This window comes from Ictalurus punctatus, chromosome 14, assembly GCF_001660625.3.
Source record: "Ictalurus punctatus breed USDA103 chromosome 14, Coco_2.0, whole genome shotgun sequence".
Classification (NCBI taxonomy): Eukaryota; Metazoa; Chordata; class Actinopteri; order Siluriformes; family Ictaluridae; genus Ictalurus; species Ictalurus punctatus.
The window spans coordinates 17,289,933-17,315,213 of record NC_030429.2 but is presented as its reverse complement, the minus strand read 5'-3'; the positions used below and the strand labels follow the sequence as shown (position 1 = coordinate 17,315,213).

Genomic DNA, 25,281 nt, shown 5'->3' with positions numbered 1-25,281 from the left:
GCGAATTAAAGAGCAGGCAAGAAAGCAGGCAAATGAGTATTGTTGCAGTTTTAAGTCTAAAGTTAAAATAGTCTAGCTAAAGTTAAAGACTCTGTTTGTTCTGTCTTTTATTTTATTTTATTTTATTTTATTTTATTTTATTTTATTTATTTATTATATATTTATTCTACAGGAAAGTTATAAGCTGTTCCCAATAACCAAGCACAGGCTACTATGGTTTAAGTTAATATGTTGCACATGTTGCTTGCCAATAAATAATAATTGTCAATTCCTGATACTTTCTCAACTCTTAATTTTAATACTTAATTTACATTGTTGTTAAATATAGGTTAATATATAATGCTACATGATAAATAGAAGGCTTCAAATAGACCCTGTGATTGGCGATACAGTATCAGTATCGGACGATACAGCTTCCAGCGTTCAGGGATCGGTGATTGGCCCGAAAAATCCTGATCGGAGCACCCCTACTATATATGATCCCATAATCATTGGAAAACGCAGCCTTTAGATGTACTGTATACTGCCTTTCACAAGGTAATTGGTCACTGAAAAGTCTACATCCTCTTTTGTGCCGCATGTCTGTGACTTATAGGCCAATTAGTCCATGTGTTGACAGCAAAGGATACTGAAGCTGAGATAAAAAAAAATGCCTGAGGAGAAAACTAACCAAGCTCTGTGAGAAGGGTAAAAAGTTATTGCCTTATTGGTAGACAAAGAGAAGAGCGATTGTCACTACGAGTTCACTAAGTATGCTCCATGTAAAGTCATCAACACAGAAAATACTAGCCAGTGCTATCAAGCTATTAAAGCCATAAGTAATGATAGTTTTAAAGAGCATTTTAAAGAAATGTGGACCAGTCTCACAAGACCCATTAACGTCTGGACAGGCTTCATTGCCTTTCAGTGGAGTTTGTTAATGGCTCAGTTCACTGTATTTCCACTGAGAATAGGCAACGCTCTCAAGTGCATATTGTAGACTGCTAAGTAAATGCCAAGAATTAGCTCTGTTTACTCGCAAGTAGGCAAAATATAGAAGACCCGTCCCCATTGGACATCCCATCAGAGGTACAGTCTAGGAAGAAACAACTGTTACAAGCATGCGACCATCTAACACCTGTTTGAAATATTATTTTAATTCAGAAATGCTTGCTTCACTGTACTTTCATGTTGAAATGTTTTTCTTGCATACAACCAGTACATGGAAGTAAAACATGAAAGGAAAACTGCATATTTCAGAATGATGTAAATAAACTGAAAATGTCTGAACATGAGGCTAGCACCAATGAGGACAAACTTACAACACCACAAATGGTTCATTTGAAATTTAGTTCATTCAAATGACTAGCTCCAAGCGGAGTGAGTACACAGGTGAACTACAAGAAGCTATCAGAAGAATTGGAGCACATGTATACTTGGGCTGGAGTAAACCACAAAATCTTTGAAAACTGAGCTTGAGGCTTTAAGTGAGAGTGCACTGACCTAGAAAATTTTTTACAGAATGTCCGCTTTTTATTTCTGCATTCTTTCATCGGAAGGACAGATATAAGAAAATCAGTGCTGAAATAATTAGCGTAATATTATTTTTGGTCCTACAGTCTTTCTTAACTTTTACATTTGGTACCAGTTTCTACTTCTGACAGCAATCCTGCTTCTGATCTTTCAAAGTCCTGATCTTGTACTGCTTGTGAATAAGCTACATTAATATTTTCCTTCATTCATTCGTCTTCAGTAACCACTTTATCCTGATCAGGGTTACAGTAGATCTGAATTCATCCCAGATGGGATGCTGGCCAATCTCAGGGCATAATGCAAACACACATTCACAACTAGGGGCAATCTGCCTACCTACATGGCTTTGGTTAGTGGGAAGAAATCGGAGAACCTGGAAGATTCTCATATGGACACAGGGAGAACATTTGAAACTCCACATAGACAGTAACCCAAGCTCAGGACTGAACCAGTGATCCCAGAGCTATGAAGTCACAACACCACCCGCTGCTCCACCATGCCCTGCCAGCTACATTAATGATACTAATACTATGAATACTAAGAATGTAGAACAAGCATACTGTTTTCAAGTTTCTGTGTATACTTCTCCTTCTGCTTCCTTTGAAGATGCTAATCCACCCCCTACATAAACTATATGGCCAAAAGTATGTGGAAAACTTGTTCAAAGTATTGAATATCCCATTCCAAAACCATGGACATTAATATTGAGTTGTCTCACCTTTGCTGTTACTGGGAAGGTATTCCACTAGCTTGTGGAACTTGGCTATGTGGATTTGTGTATATACTGCCACAAGAGCTCAGCAGGATGGGCATTCATGTTGTAGTAAAGAGGCATGGTGCACATCTATCATTCCAATTTATCACAAAGGTGTTCAGTGGGGTTGAGGTCAGAGCAGCATTGTACAGGCCACTCAATTTCCTCCACACCAACCTAGGAAAACTATGTCTTTATGGAGCTTGCTTTGTGCACAGGGGCATTGTCATGCTGGAACTTGTTTGGGCCTCTTAGTTCCAGTGAAAGGAAATATTACTGCTACAGCATCCAAAGCCATTCTAGACAACTGTGTCCAGCTTTGTGGCAACAGTTTGGTGAAGAAGGTGCGTGTGAGTATCAGGTATCCACATACTACTGGACATCAGTCTCACTTTTGGCTTAGTAGACAGGTTGGTGTGGAGCTTCAAAAAGCCAATAGGAGTGTAGATGGAGATGACTACACTCCACAACTGACTCAGTTGCGAAGACAGATTGGTTGTCCATTTATAGAGGGAGGAATCAGGCATGAACAATATATAATACCACACATTTTCTTAGGGTGGGTTAGTGCCAAGACACCATGAATGAGGTTTTAAGGTGGGTGATGAGAATAGTGGAGAAAGAGTCGTACTGGTATGGGTTGGGGAAGACTTTGAAAGGTTATCTTGAAAGGATTTGCTCACAGAGTTATTGTCTGGCCATGGTGGTCAAAAATGAGAACTGCAACAAGTGTTAATAGAGGTTCATTGAGGAAAAAAATCTCACTGAACTATGCTCAGGAGAGGAACAGTGGACAGAACAGTTAATAGAGTTGCCTATTTGGGTTAGATTAAAAAATACCCCATGGCCACCAAGATAAGGTTTTTTTTTTTTTTTTTTTTTTTTTTAGCAAATAATCTAAATTAAATCTAATAAATTTCCATAAAGTGTAAGTGCATACAGTGTGTCTACAGTATATCTGTCATCTTCTTCAATGCCTGAATTCTTGGGGATAGTTTCGGGTTATTTATTTAGTTTTTTACTGTACTTGGGCTTGACATTTTTACTGAAACCTGGCAACCCTGGTTAGTACTATTAGCTCTTCTGGGTGAACCTCACTGGCAATGGGAAACATACTTGCTTATCAAACACAGCTCAACAGATGTACATATAAAACCATTCGAAACAAGCTTCTAAACTACTGCTGGATGACTGTACAGTATGTTATTCACTCTCAACTCACTATTATGGGGATTGACTAGATAGTAGCCTTTAGCATAAGTCTAGTGTGAAAACCTCTCAACATAATTTAGTTTGAGGCGTTGATAATGTCCTCATAAATGTTATCCTGTGAAACCAAAATCTTTGGTCATGAGCCGTTGCTGTCTAAATGTAATGTTAAAGCTACACCATTGGTACAAAACTACACAATACAGAAAAGACTGAATCTGATTGAAGACTGAATCTTGTTGTACTTGGACAATGACAATAAAGATATTCATATTCGTATTATAAAAGTGTACAGTAAATGCATAATAATAAAGTTAATTAACCAATTGATATATTGATGCTCCACAATAGACATGATGCACTTCCCTAGTAAATACACAGGTTAGTTTTATTCTCACTTGCAACTTTTTCGACCCTACTTAAAAGGTTTCTTTTATTCCCAATGCATAAAACAGTACATTTATATTTGCCCCTTGTGGTATTGCCGAGGCTTTAACTTTTGTCCTTATATAAACATATTTTTATAAAAAATAATGAAACATATGTTGCTCAGTAAAAAAGAATAAACAAGCATGCTGTGTATCCCAGACAAACAAGTTCAGTTTAGGTTTTGAGAACCACTTACTCAGTTTATTAACCTTTTAAAATTGAATAGGTTCTATTATAACATGGAATATTTTGAAAAACAAAACACTTCCTTTGCTTTTGTGTTGTTCTTTGTGTTCTGATGAAATGTTGTTGTGTAATATAAAGTAAATGAGAATGATAAAGGCCATGTATCCATATTGTATGTTAATTAAATAACCCACACTGTACACGTTGTGCATTGTATTACCATTTTGTGACTAAGGGAATGTAAAAGGTTTAATGCTTGAATATTCAGTAAAAACATCTTATATCTGACTTCACAGGCTTTTTAATTGATCATATATACCTTGGCCCATTAGCAAACCAGTATAAAGTGTGTGTGTGTGTGTGTGTGTGTGTGTGTGTGTGTGTGTGTGTGTGTGTGTGTGTTCGGATTGTAGTTTTGGAGACTTTCTGACCCCAAAACACAACTTCTGCAATTCTGCAGCTGTGATCCTTGGAGATTTTTTGTCCATTTGAATCAGACTCTTCACCGTGCATTGAGCGTATATAGACACGTCCAATTCCAGGTTGATTCATAACATTTCCAGTTGACTGGAACTTCTTAATTATTGCCTGATGGTGGAAATGGGCATTTTCAATACTTGTGCTATTTTCTTATAGCCACTTCCCATTTTGTGAAGCTCAACAACCTTTTGCAGCAAATCACAGCTCCTTTGGTCTTATACCTTGGTCTTACTCATTGTGATGAATGACAAATAACTATGCAAATCAAAAAGAAATTCCTTTATCACCTTTTCCAACCTTTTCCAAATTCCTTTAAAGGAATTTCTTTTTGATTTGCATAGTTGAAATCATACAGTGTAAAGTAGCCCTTTGTTCATTAACGTTTGCTTGCTGTGTATTCTACTTTACAATTTTTGTAATAATGACTGTTTTAATAATATTAAATAATTTTTAAAAAGTTTAATAATGATGAATAATAATAATGAGATAAAAATAATGATAACTGAATCTCATTGACACCTCATTTAAATGCATTTATAATAAAACTATTTATTTTTTTTTGGTGTTTAATAGACACCCTGGATGGGGTGCCAATCAGTCACAGGGCACAATCACACACTCATTCACACACTACAGACATGCCAATCTGGAAATGCCAATCAGCCTACAACACATGTTTCTGGACAGGGGGAGGAAACCAGAGTTCCCAGAGGAAACTCCAAAGCACGGGGAGAACATTCAAATTCCTCATACATGGCAGAGGCAGGATTCCTACCCCGAGCCCCGGAAGTGCGAGGAAAATGTGCTGACCAATAAGCTACCGTGCCTCCAAAAATTGATTTGCTTAAAGGGTTCACTCTGGTATACCAAGAGATGTATTACTGATTTTTAGTGATTCTCCCTTGCATTATTGAGCTATCATTTTTGTCAGAAACATTTCTGATTTCTGAAATTCCTTAGGAGAAATAGAACAAGACTTGAGATTTTCTAAGTTTAAAAGGAGTTAAAACAGAGAGAAAGTGCCACACTTGGCACTGAGAGGATTCAAACAGGATAAACACATTTCTGCAACACCACCTGGAAACTTGTTAAAACAAATATTTTTCTTTTTATTGTACTGGTTAGTTTATTGAATTATTATTTTTTTCAAGTGTTTGCCAAAGAGCTGCAGACATAGATTGAATATTAAAATGATATTTGAGTAAAAAGAGAGTGAAATCTCTTCTCCTAACACAATTTTAAATGCTTAATGTATTCTGTGAAAAATATATTCTGAACACAACCACATTCTGGATCAAAACTTGTGGTTATGAAACAAGTTTTGTGGTTAAGAAAACCTTTTATATAATTTAATGTAGACAATAAATAAGTAGACCTGAGCACAATCTCTTCAAATTTACTTAGACATGGTAGTAAATCAGAAGTAAACTGTACACCTCTCTAAACATACAATAGTACGATTGTAGTAAACCTGTTTAAGTAAACTTGTACTGTATGTTTGAATGAACTTGACATATCATTAAGATCTGAGCATAATCTATGACTGTTGAGATGTCTACTGAAATACAAGAGGACACACATGCTGATTACTGTGGTCTTTCATCTCAGAAGACTTTTATATATAAGAAACATAATGATACAGAATAGCTATTAAAGAAGGAAATCTAAATCTTTGTGGAATGTATTAACTGGTCGCTCTCAGATCATAATGTTAAATGAGTGTATGAATAAAGGCATATAAATTTGGAGGATTAAACCTGTTAAGCCTATAGATAAAGACTCATGGAGAGTATTACCTTTAAAAAATTTCTGGTGTGCTACAAGTAACTAATTAGAGTGATAAAGTTTTATCCTTTACCAATAAGAATATATCTGTTCCAATATAAACATTTTTAAACATTTCTCGACTCACTTATACCTATTCCTTGGTTAGATTTATAATCATCTAATGTATAATTGTTGAAAATGTAGAGTAAAATAAGGTTATTTAAACACAAATATTTAAACCTTTGGCTGGCGGTGTGTATTTAGACCTTTGGCTGGCAGTGTGTATTTAAGCCCTTATACTATAGCTGTTCAGCAAAGCAACATCCTTTCAAAACATCTATGTCTATGTCAGTGATCAGCTGATTCATTGAAACGTGCGATTAAAAGATACAGTCTCATCAAAACATAACAGAGCTGTCATTAGATGTAACGCATCCCTGTTTTGCAGTATTAGAGTGTATAATTTATTCATGGTGCTATATTCTTTACTGCAGTAATCAAGCTGTCAGACAAAGAATGACATGTGACACACATAAATACAAATTCACAGCTCACTGTATGTTCAACTTCTCAAGGCAAAAAAGGTTGCTTATTTTGATGTATAATTCGATTAATATACATGGCCAGTCTGTGACTAATGTAATATAAATGCTAGTGGAGGTTGTGATTTATCTCACGGTTTTACCTGTGGGGTTTTTTTTACTGTCAAAAAATTTATGCCAGCTTCATTAATGCTAGCTGGGTGTTTAATCTTTGTCCCTAAGAGCTGAGTTAGCCATTACAGTCTCCCCCTACTGCACAACACTGATTATAGCAAAACATACTGAGTCTTTTTTTTTCCCAGTTTAATCAAGTGGGGCCCAAAGCAGGAAAAGTCATCTAACAAGCAGAGTGCTGCCAGAAGATCTGAAGTGGCAAAAATATTTGGTGGTATTTTAACTACAATCACTTGAGCCATAAACGGAGAGATAGTCATTAGCGAGCTGTGGCTATGAGGAGAGATAATTGGCTGCTGTCCACTGCTAGACAAATATAAAGATGGTTCTTAGTGCAGTCTCATGTCTGTCATCGAGCCAATTAAGTGTGGTGGATTGCGTGCAGGACACCTCACAAGTATTGAAGGTCTCTTAAATGTCTTTTGTGACAACTAGTCAAAGTGTTAGACCAGGTGAATGTATGCATTGTAGTGAGCATGGAAGCAGTCTGCCTCAGTGTGATCAGATCTTGAACAGATTTAAACTGCAATCTATACAGTGTGTTTTCACTAGGGAGAGGGTTGCCCACAGCACAGCAACACTATTCAATTATTCCAAAGAAGTTTGCAAAATTCTGCTAGGAAAGCAAAAATGGGCCAGAATTGTGGAGTGATATGATTAAGGATCTGGGAGCAATTCCAAAAAATATTAAAACAATTTCATGTGGCTTATCACAAAGCACTAAAGAGAACTATTATAAGAGGCAGTCAAATGCATATGTTCAGTTCTTTACTAGCTTTGAAACATATATAAAATCATAACCCCCAGAGTTTATTTAAGATTTAGTTGCTAGTTAACTTGAATACAAATCCTGGAGAACTTAGATGTTGATAATTCATAATCCATCCATCCATTTTCTGTACCGTTTATCCGACACAGAGCCTATCCCAGGGAACTTGGGGCACAAGGCAGGGGACACCCTGATTGTGGTGCCAACCCAGGAAACAATCACACACCCTTTCAACACTACAGACAACTTAGAAATGCCAATCAGCTTACAACGCATGTCTTTGGACTAGGGGAGGAAACTGGAGTACCCGGAGGAAACCCCCAAAGCATGAGGAGAATATGCAAACTGTATGCACACAGGGAAGAGGTTGTAATTCAACCCCCAACCCAGCAGGTGCGAGGCAAACATGCTAACCACTAAGCCACCGTGCCTGCAATAACTAATAATCTCTTGTATGTCTAACTTCATTATCAATATTTGGATAGTTAACAAGGTGATTCCATGATTAGGGTTCAATTGTGTCCCACTGTAATTTAAAACACTTACAAATAACCATGGAAAGTAAAGGTAAAAAATAAATAAATAAATAAAATAAAAAAATAAAAAACATTTTTAACATGGGTAAAATGTCCTTCACAAGAACCAACATACATATGTCAAATAAATAACTGAATGAATGAAAATTCATAAAACCCTTAAAACACAGCATTTTTGACTGTCCTAACCCACTGTAACTACACTTTACCTTGAAATATATTCTAACTTTTAAAATACTGTTTGCATTAATGTTGGAATCCATTTAACATCTCATGCTTGAAGCATCCTTTTCCATGGGTCATTTGCTATAGGTTATGAAAAATGGAAAAATCATTTCAGGTCTCAACCCTGTTAGCTGAACACAAAAGGAAATTGCGTAATCAGAACTTCCTTTTTTCCCCCAGATAGATTGTGTTTTTGACTGACAAGATCTGAAAATATAAACATGATACCTAAATTATAGAATTAAAGTAAATCCACCCGTCATCATGCATGGATGCTAGTTTTATTTGCTAATTCTATGATAAAACCTCAACCTTATTGTATTGTCAGCAATGTAGCCTTGTAAAAAAATAGATTGCTGTCTGAGATGGGTTAACATATTTTTAAATGCATTAGTTGACAAACCACTTAACATGTCTTGACAATAGCATTGTTACTGTGAATGGCTAAATCATTAATTAGACCTTACTATTAGATACCATTTATACCTGAGACATTGATTGACATTGGTAAGCTACCCAATGCCAAAATAAGCTAATGTTACACATTCAGAATATATTAAGCATGTCTTTATTGATTAGACTATGCTGGACACAGAGAGTTGGGTACTTGATAGTCCAGAAGGCACTGGCTATGGTATTGGTCTAAGCTGCCCTTCTATTTAGCCTGGAGGTTTGTGTATCGAGGGTGAAAAATGAGATCTGTTTCCATTGTGAAAAGAAACAAAACCAGGAGTTAAACACAAGTGTGAGATTAGATTATTTGTTATTCTTGTACATAAATTACAGCATAGTGCTCATATAAAGTCTACGGTTGTGTCCATACTTACCGTTTAATCTGAACTGTTTAAGTGAACACATTTGCTGAAGAAGAAAAAGCTATTCCAAAACGCTGCTTTCACTTTACCAAAGTATCTCATTACTTGACATTCGCCCAATGATCAACTGTTTACAACCTTCTCAAATGGTTCCACTAATTTCTTTAATTGAGTTTTTAAAATCTTCTGGATGCAGGGCATTTTAGTATTTCAAGCTGCATACATAAAACTGCAATGAGAAGTGCTGTATACTCATGGCATATAGCAAAACTGAAAAACTGAGCATTTGCTATATTTAGAATACAGTACTGCAGCTCATAAATAATATCTTGCCAGCCATGCTTTTTGCCTATGTCTAGGCTCACCTGCTAAGAAAGATAGTTCTGAAAAGTAAAAACCGCCTAATTCATGTTATTTCTGTGCTTCAATGACTTATTTTTTGTCCTGAGCCTCATTAAGCCATGGATGTGTAGAGCTTCTAATGATTCCAGTGGAGAAATAATTCTGCCTTTGTATAAGATTCAAAGTTAAATTGTAGTGTGTGTACTTTTGCCCTCTAAATTGAGTACATATTTGACTTCCGCTAATTGTGTAGCTGTTGTCCAAAAAGCACAATATGTGACTGCTCATCCAAGATCTCTAGACATTTCAAAAACATTCCTTTATTATAAATAAATTATTTGTATAAAAATCAGGCATGCTTCAACCATGGCATATACACACTTAACAAACCAGCGCTAATTGACCAGAGTAGCCGATACAAGAGACAAAGGCATTTTCCAACGCAGATCTCACACCGTGGGACAAGAATGAAAAATCTGAATAACCACAAAATACTTACAATTAGAATAACAACTAACATGGTTGACTCCAACATTTCCTTTGATTTTTTTTTTTTTTTTTTTAAATATGTATATATGTATATATATATTCCCCCCTTCTGCTTCAATGAAGTCCAATTTCCATGTGTTGCTATGTCAGCAGTGAGTGCTGTCCCAATCATTCTGTTGTACGGCCAATATGTTTAACTGTTAGAAAAAAAACAGGCAAGATTTGTCTCAGTACAACAAACACTTTCTTTATCATGAACAACATTAAAGTCTCATGCTTTAGTTCCAGTTAGTGCCAGTAATCCTTCCCAGAATCCTCTACTCAGGATGCATATTCACATGGCATGATTGGTATAGCTGACATACGTTGTTTTGGTGGGTAATGCTGCAAAAGAGAAGAGGAGAACAGGTTTTTATCCTGTGTAGAAAAACAGTGAGATGATGCTTTGTAAGGAGTGAGAGAAATATGGCTGCTATTTTTAACACAGACTTGTGGCATCACTTTCTGAAAGTGTGACTTTGAACCTCCAATATCACACTTTTCTATACCAAATTAGATTAACTCAAGGCTCAGTATGCTTTGTGCTCATTTGAGCTGTATGAAGACAAAGGAATTCCTACTCTTCATTCCTCCCATTGTTCCTTTGAGAATTGCTTCTAGTTGATAAGATTGAATCAGTCAATTTCTCAGTCAAGTGAAAGTAATTAAGAAATGATGAAAAGGCATGGGTCATAAATATAAGCTCACTGTGTGCCTTTTGATTTGTAGGTCACATAGTATATAAAGTTATGATAACATACAGTGACATATGATTCACAGGCCATAACCTGTGAGCATAATGAGAATTGGCCTGCTCAGGAATGCCCATAAATATTAATATACTTAAATATTAAACATAAAGGCTTAGGACTGACACTCAGAAGACAGAATGGCACTGCATCAAGATGCTTGTTTTGTGACTCTGCCTGCTTTGAACAGGGTGGATCTGTGCTGATGTTGGGCCTTGAGTGTAAACTGATAGATAAAATCCAGCAAAAGCTAATCATATGTCTTTTCCCTTTAAATGCCAAACTGCACACCCCATTACATACCATTTATTTTACCAATTATGCTTTGGCTCACTATCAGAGTCTCTTCTGGCACAGGAGGAAGAGCCTGAACATTTGCATTTACTCTAATCAGATGATGTGGGAAAGACACAACGCATCTTTTAATGATCACAACTCTAATCATATATAAAGGAATATCTGCCTGTATCAATGGGAAGATCCACATACCCTGCCCTGGTTTCTTGAACAAACCAAATTGGCATTCAAGAGTACATCAAGTGAATTAAGAATGATTCCTCTTCAACTGTATTGGTTTTCAGTAGAGCCAAGATTCACATTATAAATATATCAAAAGCTGAGTGAATTAGACCATCATTAGTTCAAATCGAAATTGAAAAAATGATGTGAATAATAATAATAATAATAATAATAATAATAATAATAATAATAATAATAATAATAATAATAAAGCAAACCTGAACGGTTAGTAAAAAGCAGATTTGCTCCCGTAATGGGAAATACGTGTTATACAATATAAGCTGAACTGATTTTATACTGAAATATCCACAACATCTTTCACAAGAGGGTGAGAAAGAAATGTGAACTATACTCACTGCTGTTGTCCACACTCTCACAGAGCTCAGTTTTCACCTCTCCGTTTGGCCTTTCACTGGCCAGTTGACTGAGCTTGCTGGACATGGTCGCAGCTGTGACAATAGCCTTGAAGCTGCGCTTGCGTTTGGGCACGTTTTGCTCAGGGTGAAAGATAATTATATAGACTTTGGGCATGTAGAGCATTCCCAGTGACACAGATGCACTCAGGCTCAGAGACATGGTCAGAGTGGTTGTCTGGATGTACATCTACAATAGAGAGAAGAAGAATATTAGCATATCAGCATCTTTAAAGCCGTTATTGAACCAAGGCCTGGCTACTCTTTGAATTAAAACATTCTGATGTCTGGATGCCTGCTTAGGATAACTCCTAATTTCATATCAGCTGGTTTGAAAGATATACATCTTTTTCCTAAGCTGTATTTTGTTTATTAATACTATAATCAACCGCATTGTAGTTTTGCTACACGCTGTAGATTAATACAGATCTCTACATCTACATTAATTAGTCAAATTAAACCTTAACACATAGGATGTGGATTGTGCTTTGGCTTTTAGGTCCATTAGAAGAATCTAGGATGCTAGAGAATAAAGTCTGATAATATGATAATATGCTAGAGAAAAAAGTCTGATAACATCTGATAACGTACGAATGTTACAAAACCCTGATGGTAAAAAAATAAAAACAAACAAACAACAAAAAAAAACAGTTCTACTTTAGAAGCAGCTGTTATAACCCAAAAAAATAGCAACTGTTACTTATAGCTGTTATTTTTGACACGTTTCAGCACTCTTAGAAAAAAGGATTTCGCAATGGCTCTTTGGATTGTTAATTGGTCCTGGCGGCTCTCCAAAAAGGGCTCCAGATGCAACCTTTGCTGAATTGAAGGTAGACATCTATAAAGAACATTTAAGGGTTCCCGCAAAAGGAGGGACAAACCAAACCAACTCAGTCCTGAATAATATTGCTCTTAAATTTCCTCAAAGCTGTTCATCTAGGTGTTAGCTTCTATTATTTTATTCACATGTACAAGCCCAGAATTAACCAGAAGTCGGGATCTTAATATAATAAATAATAATAAATAATAAAGCGCTGAATTGACCTGAATAGACTTTTTCAGTTTGAAGTGTGGTTCAGTCAATCCTGACACCATGCACAGGATTAAAATAATACATACATTACAAGTGCTTATTAATATTGTTGTTGTTTCATGTTTTTAAAAGACAAATCTACATTTTATAACATTACAAACAATTCCCCTTTATTGTTATATTGAGATTGCTTGTACATTGCATTTTAGTGTTCTTAAACCACTTCCTGCCACATGCTTAGTAAAAGTTGCAGACACACCTAATTAAACAGTGAGAGAGTACAGAACAAAGACTATAAAACCTACAGATTTGGTCTGTAGGTCCTGTGATCTTATTATTTTGGTATCACACATACTACTCCACTGAGCAGAGAATAACTCAGAAGCTACAGCAGTGGTTTATGTTAAAATGGACGGCTGATTCTTTTGCCACATCAAGACAAGGATTACAGAAAATTAATCATATGAAAAGTAAATTGGCCTTATTAATAATACGCTTCAATATGTGCACTAGCTATATTGAAACTCTTCAGCTCAGTATCTCTATAATGCTCCAGAGTTCAGGCCAGGTTTTGATTTTTTTTTTTTTTTTATTTTTTTTTGTAGGCAAGCAATAGATGTACTGTATTAAAAGAACATATTTTTCAGCACTCACAGCCAGTATGACAGAAATCATTACCAGTGAAAAATATTCATAGCAAAATTCAGCCTGTATTATCAGAAATTAGATTTGCATTAAATATAATCCTTTATCATACGCTGAAAGAATTCCAAGAAATCAGATGGTGTTGGAACTCATTTTCTTTACACCATTTCATATTACACTAATATAATGCTTAGACATTTTAATAGAACATCAGCGGCTAGACACAGAGACAAACGCAATGAGGAATGAACAAGCAAAGATGGCATTTTTTAAAAGTCGGTCAGCTTAGTATGCAGATGATCATACCTTTAATATTTAATTGAACACATAAGAAAGCATGTTCTACACTAGCTTTGAGGAGTCTTTCAATGTGTCAGTGAATGCAGATGATACAACTCCCCAGAAGATTTCTTTTCCCTCTGTATATAAAATATATAATGTAATGTACACTGAGTAGTCCAAAGCATTACTATTGCACACCTAATTAGTTCTTACTGAGGCTTTTGTGTGTGTGTGTGTGTGTGTGTGTGTGTGTGTGTGTGTGTGTGTGTGTGTGTGTGTGTGTATATATATATATATATATATATATATATATATATATATATAATTTTCATGTTCTCCCTAAAAGGCAAATAGTGAGACACTGCCCTGCAGTTCTGTATGTACTAGAACACAGAGAGATGGAGAGAAGCTACATATAGCCACACTGCACTGCCTCATTGCATCGCTTAATTTTCCGAAGAAGAAAAATAAAGGAAGGATAATCACAAAAGATTAAATATGTGTTGCTGATTTAATCCCACTGTTAGGGTGACCATACGTCCTCTTTTTCCCGGACATGTCCTCTCTTTCAGACCTTAAAAAAAAGCGTCCGGCCAGGATTTCTAAACTTGAGGAAAAATGTTTGGGATTCAGCTTTAGTTTCATTATGATGTGCTTATGGTCCAATAGTGCATCAAGTGTGCGCATATTTGCATTGCTTTAACCCCTCTGTAAACTTTTGCAGCAAGTATTGGCCAGATTACTGCCTCTCAACCATTAGCCTGCTCTCAGCAAACGCATGAAGGCAAAGCGCTGTTGTTGTACGGCATCAAAAACTTACTTGAGAATAGCAGCAACTGACAGCTGTCAGAGTCTAAACAATGCCCATGGCCATATATGATCACTTTTATTTTCATGTTATCACATTGCTTCGTATTACATGGCCATTCAAATGTGTGAATGATGGTAGAAGGTACACTCATTGCATATTTTATATTATTTCATGGACATTTTATTTAAGTCCATGGAAATTCAAAAGAAACTTCAAGGACATTCAAAACATGGGCCGAAACGTGAAACCAATTTTATTTATATATATTTATGTGATGCTAATAGTGTGTCTTTGACAGTGCATTAAAGTTTGCACTCACAGTAACACTGTTTTGAACACAATTAACCCCATGAACATGGCACTGGAATCAGAGTGTTCACAGGATCTGTACAAGTTTATCCAAACAGTATTTTGGTTGATGAAAGCAAAGATATCATGTGCGAGTTAATTGATGGGGGGTGGGGACGGTGAAGCAGTAGCCGGTGAAGCCACCTCCCTGAAATGAGTTTTGGCAGGTTGGGATGTCTGAAAAAGGTGTCCTCTTTTTGGAAAACCAGAACATAGTCACCAAACCCACTGTATCTCAGTGTATTGTCATATTGTAGAAATTCACAAAAAGTTACAGATGTAAAGGAAATGATTTTCTCCCTTATATAACTTTATAAAATAATTTATTACAGTCCGCAGAGTATGAGATGCTTCTCAAGTTATTCATTTCCTTTGAGCCCTCTGAGGAGAATGATACACAGTTCTGGCTGTTATCTCGTATTGATTTCTGACAAAAGGTTACGGGGATGACCTGTTTTGCAAAGCCGGTTCATTTGCTCACTATAGTAGCTTCATAATAGAATATTGTTGATTTAAATGAGACATGAAATGTAATCAATAATAATAAAATGTAAAAAATTGCTAAAAGGCCTACATTAATTTAGTATTAGAAAAAAAGTGAGGTGATGTTGGCTCCATTTATATTACATACAAAAACAGATGACACACAGATGACACATTCTGTTTTTGTCATGTCACCACAAACTAGAAACATTAGAAACAAACATTGCCGATGACTACAACTCCCAGTGGAACACACAGACACATCAACCTCTCCTGAGAACTAATCACACACACCTGTTCCTAATCACACTGACAATAACACCACAATATATAAGAGCCTGCTCATTCACAATATCTTTGTGAAGTAAATGCTTAGTTGAAATTTTCTCTGTTGGTTACCAAGCCTTGATCTCCTGTTGTTATTCTGGTTTTGATTTTGTTTCTTGTTTCATGCTTTGCCTTGCCTACTTCATGCCATTTTGACTACGCTGTTGATTCACGTTTAGGATTTGTCTGTATATCTCATCTCTAATAAAGCTCTTATCTGCGCTTGCATCTGTCCTAACCTCCTTTATGTGGCAGTTTTATCTAACATATATACCCTTAATGACATTTTCACTGTTTAAATTATGTTGGTAATGCTTTTCCATTAAGGTTCCTGTAGCTAATGAAAAAAATAATTCAGTGTTTATTTAGCCAAGTAAAACATGCTTCAGGTTTAAGGTTTATGTTTTGTAAACGCGTTTTTAAGGTAGATAATGCAAAGGTAGATACTCCTTTCCTGTGTTATCGGCATATTCACTTTCGTGGTTAGCATCTGCACACCCTCCCAAAATCATGGAATGTGAGGTGACCGAATTCATTCATTCATCTTCTGTATCTACACTATATGACCAAAAGGTTGTGGACACCTGACCATCACACCCATATGTAAGCCACAAATGGTTGCCACAAAGTTCAAAACACACTTGTACAGGATGCCTCTGTATGCTGTAGCATAAAGATTTCCCTCCACCGGAACTAAGTGGTCAAGCTCAAAGCTATTCAACCATGACAATTCCCCTGTTCACAAACTGAGGTCCATAAAGACATGGTTTGCCAAGGTTGATGTGGAAGAATTTGAGTGGCCTGTTCAGATCACACATTTGGGATGACCAGAAATGTCTACTGCATGTCAGGCCTCCTCACCCAACATCGGTACCCAACCTCACTTATGTTCTGGTGGCTAAATGGGCATAGACTCCTACAGCAACACTCAAAAGCTAGTGAAATGCCTTCACAGAAGAGCAAAGGAGACTCCATATTACTGCCCATGGCTTTGGAACAGGATTCTTAACCAGTATATACACAGCAAAATTGCCAGTGTTGATTTAACACCCACAGTGTTGAATTCACACCCTTCAGTGTTTATATGAGTCCATTGGACTCATATAAACACTCTGGGTGTTAATTCAACACTAGGGATTTTACTATGTATGGGTGTGATGGTCAGGTGTCCATATACTTTTGGCAGTATAATACACATTACTCTGCTCAGGGAGATTCCAGAGCCTATCATTGGAATACTCCCTGAACTGGATGCCAGCCAGCCACAGGGCACCAGGCACACATTCACAACAAAGAGCAATTTAGTGCAGCCCATCCTCCTACTGGCATGGTTTTAGGTGGTAAGGAGAAACCAGAAAACTCTGAGGAAACCCTCCGCAGACATGGCAAGAACATGTGACGCACAGTAACCCGAGCTCAGGATCAAACCCGGCACCATGGACCTGCTGAATCACCATGCTGCCCGTAAACATGACTGGTCTATACCCTACCAAGCTACACTACACCTAATAATCTCTTACACATGAAATTCATTCAATTAAACTCATACAGGGAACAAGTGTAGCTTTGTGTAAGGTCTGTGTTAAAATGTCCTGTCCTTCCAGGTCCGGCCTGTCTTTACCTAGCAGTATACAGTATATCAGACAGCAAAGTAAAATCCAGAGAGACTGTGTTCATGTTCGTAGAATAATATCCGTTTGTGTGAACTGTATTACGTTAGCCACTGTTCTTTTTTGTCCCATATCTCTGATATCAGTAACGAGATAACTCTCCTCCAGCAGAAGACAGCACATGTATCGAGCAACTGGAATTGTCTAAGGGAGAAAATAAACAATCAGCATGAATATTACTCAAGCAGAGACTGTGTAATGATGCTACTGGGTTATTCACAGACACAAAACAACTGCACTAATGAGTAGTATGATGAAATATTGTGTGAGGGGGGAAAAAAAACCCTTCCACTCATCAGCTATAAAGACTCATCAGCTATAAAGTACTGTGGTAACATCTGACCAGGGAACACTTTTAATCCATCCCAGATTTGTCAGTTTATATGGTTATAACACAGTAGTTAGCTAATATAACAATTTGAAATTGAATTCTTATATTCAGTAAAAGTATGTATAGAAAAAGACACAACAGTGTGTGTGCCGGCATCAGGCTTCCACACCATACCATTTTGATACTTGAGGCAATGGTTCGATATTTGACGATTTAGTAGCTTCTTATCATTATCTGATCAACTTTGATCAGAATCTGGGGTAGGCCTATGTTAATTTGTGCATGACGACAACATATGGAAGGACTACTTGCTGGCCCTTTTACACATCCGTTTTAAATCTGAATTATTTTTACACAGAGTTGTCTGTATAGTTCTTGGCTTGATTCATTTGTTCAAATTGCTGCCTTTTCAATCAATTCAACGATCCAAATCGTCCAATCTTTACACCTCTAGCTGGTATGGGAAATGATCAACGGCGAGTTGGTGTGATGTAGCCAGGCGCAAAACTGACCACTGTTACTACCCCAAAGTTAGTGTTTTATTCCTTTTATAGCGTAGCAATTTGCCAATGATTTCAAATGTTCATTTATTAAAGAATGACATGTCGTAAGTTCCAGTTATCAGTCACATTATAGCAGCTACAAGCAGTCATTCCATCACCAGCCTCTATTCTTTCTCTCTTTTCAAGTTAATAAAACAAAAATGCAGTTTGTCATGTTATCAAGAACCCACAATGTTCTCTTTCCTAAAGACTCTCCAGTGGCAGAAAACTTACTGACCATTACAAAGTGTTGACACCTGAGATGCCTTCCATAAATCTCCTTACAGAACACCTCACCATATCAATACTTAATCATCTTTTTTACATAACATTTTTCTTTTTTTAAATCTGTTAACTAGCCTCAGATTAGGAGGAGCCATACAAGTTTTTATGTAAGAGTTGTTACTATAGGAATAATATATCAGTATGAGTATACTAATATAAACCTGTGATTTGAATTACAGCTGGAAATGCTGCAATTACTCAACACATCCAAACCATTCAGATTCAAGAATTCTGTGGTATAAAAAGAATTTTCTTTCAATGATGCAAGGATTGAAAATGTATAAATGTGATGTATACATTTGATTCTGACAATATGACATTGATGCTATATTTTATATGTTGTATACTGTCAACCTTCACTAGCTGGGTATTCTGTTCATGTTTTAAAGCAAATTTCGTTTGAACTGAGCAAGATGGTTGGAAGTGTTTAGTGTTGTTTTACACAGACTTGAGTTGGGCATTTTGCATATATTATATCCAGCTGTTAGGTGGTCTGCTCTTATACGTGCCCCTGTTGGTCACATTCACAAAATTAGTTGTGTGCATTACTGTGTCAGTGACTAATTTAATGAGTTATACTTTATTTATGGCAGTATATGTAACAATGCAAGACCATTTTGAACGAACATCCTATCTGGTTTTATTACTACTTATCCATTGGGTTAGTTTGGGGGCTGTTTGTCACGCAGTCAGTAATGCTGGCCAGGCTCTAATTTGATCTGAAACTTTATCATAAAACAAAATCATTTAAAAAATTATCTGAAATACACATATTTGTTAATGAAATGAAAATTCTATCACTCAGAACTGAACTGAGATGGTGTGGAAAACATACAGTCACATCTCAGTCTCAACTTTTCCATATCAGCCAAGACTAAATTCTATTATTAAGAATTTTTTTTCTAATTTCAGTTTCTATTGTGTTGTTTTTAAAATGTGCAATTTAAAATTTTCATTAAAGGGGTAGATTGAAAACCCCATAAAGCTATGAGTATAGCTATTTTATATATATATATATATATATATATATATATATATATATATATATATATATATATATATATATATATATATATATATATATATAAACTCTGTAGGTATGTCTAGCCCATGCATATGTGTTTAAAACGGATCAAAACAGGACACCCTTAAACCTTGAACTCACCCGTTCTGCAGATTGCGCCGTCCCAAAGAAGATTGGTATGAAGGCAAGCCAAATGATGCAGGTGGTGTACATAGTAAATCCAATGGGCTTGGCCTCATTGAAGGTCTCTGGTACTCCTCTGGTTTTGATGGCATAAACAGTGCATGTGACCATTAAGAGAATGCTATAGCCTAACGAACAGATGAGCGAGAGATCCGATATGTCGCATTTGAGCACGCCACGGGCGTTTTCAGGGTCCTGCGTGCGCTGCTCACCATAATCCACAAAAGTGTGGGGGGGGTCGGCGACGAACCACACCAGCACACCCATGAGCTGCACTGAGATTAGGCTGAAGGTGATGAACAGCTGGGAGGCAGGGCTGATGAAACGCGGCGCCGCCACAGAGCGCTTGCCCTGCTCAAAGATGCGGTGAATGCGGTTGGTCTTAGTGAGCAGAGCGGCATAACTGAAGCACATGCCCAGGCCGAGGAAGAGCCTGCGGAAGGAGCACACAGCCACTTCGGGTGCTGCGATCATAGGAAACGTTGTGATGTAGCAGAGGAATATTCCTGTAAGCAACACATAGCTCATCTCCCTGCCTGAGGCACGTACAATTGGTGTGTCATTGTAGCGTATGAAGGTGATTATCACAAATGTGGTGGCTATGATACCCAGAATGGCGATGAAAACAGGTACCACGGCCCAGGCAGAGTGCCACTCCAGCTTAATGATAGGGATGGGCTGGCAGCCAGTGCGGTTGTGGTCAGGCCTCTGCTCGTATGGACACAGCTGGCACATGAATTCGTTGGCCTGGTAGTGGTATCCCTCACAGCGCTCACAGTGCCAACAGCATGGCACGCCCTTCACCACCTTCTTTCGCTCTCCGGTCTGACAGGGCATGCTGCACACCGAGGCGGGCACAGATGAGTCCCCACTCACCCACTGCATGACACCCATCTGGAGAGGTACACAAGTGTAATTATGACTATCCATTCTAAATTAGGATGTGCATTTAGTATGTTTTTTTTTTTCAAGATTTAATTAAATGGAATACATTGGAATTAAATGGAACTGTTTGAGTCTCGTCATCCACACACTGACTGTGAATACAGTTAAATTCACCAAAATCCTCATCATTCATCATTCATGGTCATAAACATTTACTCTCATTGACCTTTCACTTAAATCAGCCAAACATTAAAATGCAATAGCACAAATGCCATTTCTCACATTTAAATGCAGCTGATCTGTCCAGTGCCCGATGACTTTGTACTCAGTGGACTCGTTAGTAATTTGATACTGGAAGATGTCGTATCGTCCAGGAGCATCTCCGTTCTCGTTGAATGTTACAGGGGTTTTCGCACTACCTGTTAAAAAGAGTTGAAAAAAAAAGTCTATTAAAGTGATTATGCCAATCCTCGATTAATACAGAATTTGATATCCTTGTCTCCAGTGTAGAAGTGCAGCTTCACTTCTGACATTAAGGCTAGCCTTAGAACAATCATTATCTATCCCTCATGACAATTAAAATCTATTTATCTAAAGCAGACTATATGATTATAATCAGAGTGGAATTGGTGTCCAGGGTTAAACTGTACCTGATATGCAGTTCACTAATCCTTCATAAAGCCCCAGCAAATGTTTAATCATCGTTATTTATTATAACTCCATCACTGTGAGCCATACTTGACTTTCTCCCAGGCCTTTTAGAATTTCAGATCAAGCATTTTAGGAGACAACAGCATGATTAGCGAGGACAGCATCTCAGGAGACCAGGATGTGATGCATCATTAAAACACCTGCAGAGAGGCAGCTTGACAGGACGCATGGGTCTGCAGGACTCAAAGTCTACAAAAATACAGTCCAGCCGGATTCAGTCATCTGTAAAAGCTCATGAGTAAATGAAAACATTCGCACACGCATTATGTCTAAAGCACTTTATTGCACCATAACACCAGGCAACACAATTTACTGCTGAATCCCATTAAAACCTCCATATGTCTCCTCATCCTAGCACATGGCTGTGACCATTTCTCAATTAGCCACATGATTTGCCTGACTCGATCTAAGACTATTCAGTGATTGAATGACTACCAGACTCAGAAGATGTTGTGAATAAACAAGGCCATATTTAATCACAGGTTAGAGCCATTTTGTGAACTCAATTAGAAAGCTGATATTCAGAATGGGCTGCATAAAACCTGACAAGATAAAATGGATGTTTCGGTAATTATAAAATCAATCTATTAAAGATGGCAATTAAAGGCTCAACCTTTTGTAATTTAGGTTTAATGTATGTACACAAGTGTATCCACTTACTGCTTATGTTTCACCATAAGAACAGCTGAATTGTAAATCTTCTCCACAGGTAATCAACCACTAATCATCTAATTAATGTAAAAAAAAAAAGAAAAAAAAAAAAGAAAAGATTTTTAACACTGAGCCTGGTTCAGTTCAACTGCTTTACACAGAATGAAGTCACAATTCTCTATAACTAAATTGACTTAATATTATTAAACAAGTAAAAGAGCACCCGAGCAAATAGCGCACAAAGAGAGAAATATAAAGTACACAGCATGTATTTAGTACTGTGCAGAAAGGATTTAACTTAATTCTAATGAATCATCCCCAGCACTAGTCTGTCTTAATCATAAACAGTTGCATTCCATTAAACTCACTAAGCACGACCTGATATTGTGTAGAGAACAGCTTCTAAAACATATGGTGTAACACAAGAATTAGCATAGCTCATGTGCAATAATCAACGAAGACACTGCTGTTTAGAGCCATGCTCTTTTCTCAGCATCTCATAAAAATAAACGTGTGTATGAAGTCAATGGAGCGCCTGTGACTGCAGATGAGTTGGCAATTGCCAACAGGCAGCTGTAGTTTGCAGAGACTCAGAGCTGCATGCTATTCTGGATTCATTTATTAGCTGCTTGTTTAAACTGTCCTCTTGTCAGTTAGGACAGAACAATGAAAGCAAATTGTTGGTAAAAGTTCAATCAAGCAGTGCTGTACACTGAAATAAGATGTACTCTAAGGCATCTACTAAAGATGTGTGATACATGCACATACACTACAAGACATATAATTACACACACATACAAGGTTTATCTGCTTGTTATATGTAAAAATGTGTGCGGGCCCTTGAATCGATTGCACTTTAGTGAAGCAATGTTTTGCACCTAACCTTTTAGGTTCTTGTCACAGATAAAGAGAATGTATACTGAATATAAGCTGAGCTGCAGCAGGTCCGTATATTTAGGTCAACAGCCCTGCCGGCAAATTCTGTTATTATGCTTCAATTGGAACATACATCTGATTTAATAGTTATGTTTTCCTTCAACAATATAGCAATTTGTATCAGTATGCTTTTACACTGGCAGTATTCTCAAGTGGAATGATTATCAGCCTTCCTTCAGTAAATATTCACCTATCTACACAAATACATGTTTCAGACACATCCAGGAGCTACCGGATTACAGGATAAATGGGTTTCAAGGAATATGGGGTGATTTCACAATTGGAATGCCATGTAGGCCTTGTAACACTTTAAAATGAAACTTTAAAAAATCACTTTCTACAAGGAAGCTGAGAAAACATGCATTATACATTAAAAAATACTCTAACCCAGCTCAGCTCAGGCAATGATATCATTTTCTATTCGGTTGTTTGACTAACAATTTGGCTGCCTATTTCCTGTTGAGTAACATCATTGAAAGTAACAGGGTGGTGTTTTTTTTTCTCCCTCCGTAGACTTGGCAAATATACCACATGTGTTAAATACCATCCATACTGATGGTATAAAGATATTAAGGCCATTCTACTGTTTTACATACCATATATATTTTGAATATATTTGAAAAGAATAATTTGCTTCTATAAATTATATTAAATCCTTATTATCTAATAATATTATATCTAGTCTATAATTTGGGGTTAAACCTTTATAGAGACCTTGTCAATCAATATCAAAATATAACTGAAATAAGAAAAAATATATTGAGAGAACATACTTCTTCCAATTATCTTAAGGAAAGTCAATTTTCTGGAATATTCCAAATATTTCATACAGGTGTATGCGTTTCGGTAACAAGGTTGTGTGAATGTTGTGGAAATATACCATTTTTCTAAGCTATAATAGATGGCAGAAATATAAAAAAAATTATACCTATTTTTATACCTATAAAATGTTATTAATTTTTTATTCATGTTTTAAATTAGTTACCTAAAACGCGCATATGTCGTATGGAGGTGATTGTGAAAAACCACTTTTCCTATGTTTAAAATATATTTTACCTTGATATATTTGTAAATATAATTTCAGTGGGACACAAATAGCACCATAATCATGGAAACACCCAAAGAAAGGAAAAGGAATTTACAGATGCTGCAGGGTGTCCCGTCCTCTGACCTATATCTCATTGGGGACATCGTCTCGTCACCAACACTGTGGTTTCTCTCCCAGTATTAAACTAGTTTATTGAATTGGTTTGGCAGCATTCTATACTGCCTTTGAAAAGGTTATCCTCATAGGAAATGTGGAGAACCTCCCTGAGGCATGACCTTCGACCTCATAAAGTCATCCATAGTCTGGCAGTAATCCCTCACTCTGACAGGAGCTGATATTGGATGATTTTGTCCTCAGAAATGAGGAAAGTATGACCAATAAAAAATGTGTAAGCAGAAGCATATGATTATGTCATGCTTGCAGAGTCTCAAAAGAGCTCATGGTAATACATTTTTTTAAATCTGATGTGTGCACAAAATGGCTGTACCTTAAAGCTACAACAAATATGTCAACCAGAAGCTCTGTATTGTTATGTCGAGCTGATTAAGCATTTCACTCTTGCACTGTGGCCTCTGTTGTGACTTGTCACACATAATTTTTTGCCTTTTAGCCCTGAAGTTAAACATAAAATACTGGGTCTAGTTGGGAAAAAAATGAATATCAGACCTAGTGCCTGCAGCATGCCTCACAGTTCCTTGGAGCAACTTAGAGATATAGGCATTGCATTCTTGCAGTGAACACTCATTACAAAGGCAATATCGCTGGCATGCTACATTACTGCCATCATTCGTCATAATGACAGACTCTAGGCCAAAATAAAGAAGGTTTCGATAATCCACAACTAGCAACAAAAAGTTTTAATTCTTGATCCTTCTCTGTGTGGAATTAACCTTGGAAAGTTTTATTTCTTGGTGTTTACATCAAGCATAAATGTATATAAAGTTGTGTTATGAACTTACTATTGCACATTATTTCTGAATAAACATGACAGAATGTCAGAGACCAGATGGTCTCATCATCAGGGGAATGTTTCTTTCCAAAATGCTCCCAAAGAGTTAATTATCATGTCTGTGGTTATGTGTGTGATAGAGAGAGACACACATAGAGAGAGAGAGAGAGAGAGAGAGAGAGAGAGAG

The 25,281-nt window shown here is 36.8% G+C and overlaps 1 protein-coding gene across 1 annotated transcript in view; it reads right to left on the bottom strand.

Annotated features, from left to right (window-relative positions):
- Nucleotides 1-10,085: 10,085 nt before the first annotated feature.
- The window catches only part of grm8b (glutamate receptor, metabotropic 8b), a 146,093-nt gene continuing 130,897 nt past the window's right edge, over nucleotides 10,086-25,281 (bottom strand). The window contains exons 8-11 of the mRNA XM_017484743.3: nucleotides 21,081-21,217; nucleotides 19,872-20,807; nucleotides 11,893-12,139; nucleotides 10,086-10,613 (exon numbers count right to left, since the gene is read on the bottom strand). Coding sequence (XP_017340232.1) covers nucleotides 10,564-10,613; nucleotides 11,893-12,139; nucleotides 19,872-20,807; nucleotides 21,081-21,217 — 1,370 coding nt within the window. The 3' untranslated portion in view covers nucleotides 10,086-10,563. The remainder of the gene's footprint in view (nucleotides 10,614-11,892; nucleotides 12,140-19,871; nucleotides 20,808-21,080; nucleotides 21,218-25,281) is intronic.